The sequence below is a fragment of the Lepus europaeus genome, chromosome 17 (genome assembly GCF_033115175.1).
Source record: "Lepus europaeus isolate LE1 chromosome 17, mLepTim1.pri, whole genome shotgun sequence".
Taxonomy (NCBI): domain Eukaryota; kingdom Metazoa; phylum Chordata; class Mammalia; order Lagomorpha; family Leporidae; genus Lepus; species Lepus europaeus.
Window position 1 is genome coordinate 60,767,810 of NC_084843.1, and position 3,555 is coordinate 60,771,364.

The 3,555-nt window shown below is 66.5% G+C and overlaps 1 protein-coding gene across 5 annotated transcripts in view; it reads left to right on the plus strand.

Annotated features, from left to right (window-relative positions):
- Nucleotides 1-3,370, plus strand: part of CDH23 (cadherin related 23) — a 322,391-nt gene extending 319,021 nt beyond the window's left edge. For 3 of the 5 annotated variants that reach the window (XM_062214575.1, XM_062214574.1, XM_062214573.1), the window contains 8 exons: nt 143-263; nt 784-863; nt 949-989; nt 1,080-1,140; nt 1,470-1,599; nt 1,690-1,812; nt 1,942-2,046; nt 2,525-3,370. In XM_062214575.1, coding sequence (XP_062070559.1) covers nt 143-263; nt 784-863; nt 949-989; nt 1,080-1,140; nt 1,470-1,599; nt 1,690-1,812; nt 1,942-2,046; nt 2,525-2,851 — 988 coding nt within the window. In that variant the 3' untranslated portion in view covers nt 2,852-3,370. The remainder of the gene's footprint in view (nt 1-142; nt 264-783; nt 864-948; nt 990-1,079; nt 1,141-1,469; nt 1,600-1,689; nt 1,813-1,941; nt 2,047-2,524) is intronic. The other 2 variants (XM_062214576.1, XM_062214578.1) reach the window with 1 other exon arrangement.
- The last annotated feature ends 185 nt before the right edge of the window (nt 3,371-3,555 follow it).

A 3,555-nucleotide genomic window follows, 5' to 3' on the forward strand; every position in this document is an offset into this window, starting at 1 on the left:
GGAAGAAGTCAGAGCCGGGTGGGTCTGAGCTGGGCAGGGCTTCTGGATGCATGAGAACACTGGAGACCCGAGGCAGGAGAGGGGCAGGACCAGCCCGGGGGCAGGCTGAGGGCGGGAGCTGAGGCCCCTGCCCCGTACCCAGGGTGATCCAGATGATCGACGAGAACAAGGAGCAGCTGCGCAACCTCTTCCGCAACTACAACGTGCTGGACGTGCAGCCGGCCATCTCCGTGCGGCTGCCTGACGACATGTCGGCGCTGCAGGTACCCCGGCCCTGGTGTCCCGTGCTCAGCCCCGCCTGCTGTCCCTGCTACCCCGGGGCGCCCCCCTCCCTGGCCCCCGGCGTCCCGCGCTCAGCCCCGCCTGCTGTCCCCGCTACCCCGGGCACCGCCCTCCCTGGCCCCCCCGCGTCCCGCGCTCAGCCCCGCCTGCTGTCCCCGCTACCCCGGGCCCCGCTCTCCCCGGCCCCTGGCCCCGGCCTCCCGCGCTCAGCCCCGCCTGCTGTCCCCGCTACCCCAGGCACCGCCCTCCCTGGCCCCCGGCGTCCCGCACTTAGCCCCAGCCTGCTGTCCCCACTACCCCGGGCCCCGCTCTCCCCGGCCCCTGGCCCCGGCGTCCCGCGCTCAGCCCCACCTGCTGTCCCCGCTACCCTGGGCCCCGCTCTCCCTGGCCCCCGGTGTCCCGCGCTCAGCCCCGCCTGCTGTCCCCGCTACCCCGGGCCCAGCCCTCCCAGGCCCCTGGCCCCGGCCTCCCGCGCTCAGCCCAGGCCCGCTGTCCCAACAGATGGCGATCATCGTCCTGGCCATCCTCCTCTTCCTGGCGGCCATGCTCTTCATCCTCATGAACTGGTACTACCGGACCGTGTGAGTGCCCCTGACCCCAGACAGCCACGGAGGGGGCAGGGGAGCCCGGCCCCTCTCAGCAGCGCCTGTCTCTGCTTCTCCCCAGACACAAGAGGAAACTCAAGGCCATCGTGGCTGGCTCAGCAGGTGAGGGCTGTGGCCGTGGGAGCGGCTCAGGCTCCCCCAGCCCCTGCTGGCTGCATCCCTCCCCTCCACACCCCACGCTTGTCCCTGCAGGGAATCGCGGCTTCATCGACATCATGGACATGCCCAACACCAACAAGTACTCCTTTGACGGGTGAGTGGGGCCCTCACGCTGCCCAGGATCCAATGGACTGGCTGGAGCCTGGGATGTGAGCGCCCCCTGGTGGGCTGACCACCCCTTCACTGACAGTGCCCAAGTTCCAGAGGGCACAGAGCTGCAGCACCAGGCCCAGGGTGAGACACCACCCACTGCTGACCCAGAGGGCCAGTCCTGCTCGTTCCAGCAGAATCCAAGGTGGGGAGAACACACCCGCAGGTGCCACTGCTGGAGGGCTCCTTCCCACGGCCCCAAACCTCAGGAAGGCTCTGCAGTTGGCCAGGGAAGCAGGAAGGGAGTCTGCCCCTCCTTCTCCCCACCTGCAGAGCCAATCCCGTGTGGCTGGACCCCTTCTGCCGGAACCTGGAGCTGGCGGCCCAGGCTGAGCGCGAGGACGACCTCCCCGAGAACCTGAGCGAGATGGCCGACCTGTGGAGCAGCCCCACCCGCACACACGTGAGCCCCAGGGGCCCTCCCTAGGGGCTGGTCCCGGCCCTGTGTGTGTGTGACGTTTACCTGTGCTCCAGCCATGCTCCCTGTCCCCAGGGAACCTTCGGGCGAGAGCCAACAGCCGTCAAGCCCGCCGATGACCGGTACCTGCGGGCAGCCATCCAGGAATACGACAATATTGCCAAGCTGGGTCAGATCATCCGGGAGGGGCCCATCCAGGTAAGCCCGCCCCATGCCAGGGACACCTCCGGCTGCAGCAATCCCTCCCAGGCCCTGTGAGGCCTGGGCCTTCCTAACGCAGGAGGGCGATGGCCTCGGAGGGGAGGGTTAACCCTCTCCCTCTCCCAGGGCTCGCTGCTGAAAGTGGTCCTGGAGGATTACCTGCGGCTCAAAAAGCTCTTTGCACAGCGGATGGTGCAAAAAGCCTCCTCCAGCCACTCCTCCCTGTCCGAGGTAGCCGGGCGGCCCGGCGCTGTGTGCTGTGCCCCACTGCTGGGGGTGCGCGCTCTCACTCTCCTTTCTCGGCCCCTCTGCAGCCAGAGCCAAGGATAGCCGCGGGGGCAGGGAGTAGGTGGGGTAGCGGTCACAGGACTGGGGGGTGGGTTAACTGGCCCTCGGGGTGAAAGGCCACCCTGTCTGCATGAAGGGATCATGTCAGCATTGTCCATTTGAGCTCCACTAAGGTCTCCTAGCTGGGCGCACATTCCCACCGGGAGTGGCCCTCGCAGACTCAGTGTGCTTCCTCCTTTCCAAATTTTCCGGGGGACACCTGGCCCTGCACGAGGCCAACACGGTGACAGAGCCGGACACTGCTCTGCAGGCCGGCGTGCATGCTCTTACAAAGCACCCAGGTCCACTCCGGGCCATGCACCTGCCCACCCTGGGGGTGGGGCCCTGAGCACCTTGCTGGGGGGTTCCTGGTCTCTTGCAGCTGATCCAGACCGAGCTGGAGGAAGAGCTGGGGGACCACAGCCCAGGCCAGGGAAGCCTGCGCTTCCGCCACAAGCCCCCCATGGAGCTCAAGGGGCCCGACGGGATCCACGTGGTTCACGGCAGCACCGGCACACTGCTGGCCACCGACCTCAGCAGCCTGCCCGAGGACGACCAGAAGGGCCTGGGCCGCTCCCTGGAGACGCTCGCAGCCTCGGAGGCCGCTGCCTTTGAGCGCAATGCCCGCACCGAGTCCGCCAAATCCACGCCCCTCCACAAGCTCCGCGACGTCATCATGGAGAGCCCGCTGGAGATCACAGAGCTATGACCAGGCCAGCCCTGCCTGGACGAGGACCGGTTGGCCCTGGTGGCCCCCACCAGCTGCTCCGAGTTACTCCTGCCAGGCGCTCAGTCATCTGACCTCTACCTTCAGTAAATGTTATTTTTTTAAGAAAACCAAACAAAAATGCTAAGCGTCTAAGGACGAGGTACAGTGGGGACGTGGGAGGCCAAGGGCCAAGCCGGACCTCATGCACTGCATGTGGGAGACAGGAAGCTGGCGCCCCCTGCTGGCCTACACCTGCACTCCACCCAAGGCCAGTCCGCACAACGCCGCAGGGGGCCAAGCCCCGGGCACACACCCCAGAGATGATCAGTGTCGCCGACCGAGCCGCCTCCCCGTGTCATGGCTGCCCCCTCCGCCCAGCTTACGGAGAGAAGACTGCTGCTCCCTCGCGTCTGGAACGTGGAGTGTCTGTGTGTATTCTTTAAGTTATTCTCCGTACTCTCCCACTTTTGTTCAATTGGCACGCATTGAGAGTTTCTAGAATGGTCCATTTAAAAGAAAAGCAACTCACAAGGAACTGGCAATATACTCTGGCTCTGGTCCCCCGCCTCCGTGCTGGCCGGGGGGGGGGGGGGGTGGGGGGTGGGCTCGGGCGGCACAGAGGGAGGAGAGGGGTTGCTGCTTTTCCAACCTGCTTGGCTTGCTCTGGCCTACTCGGGCGGTGGCACAGAAACGATCCTGGCCAA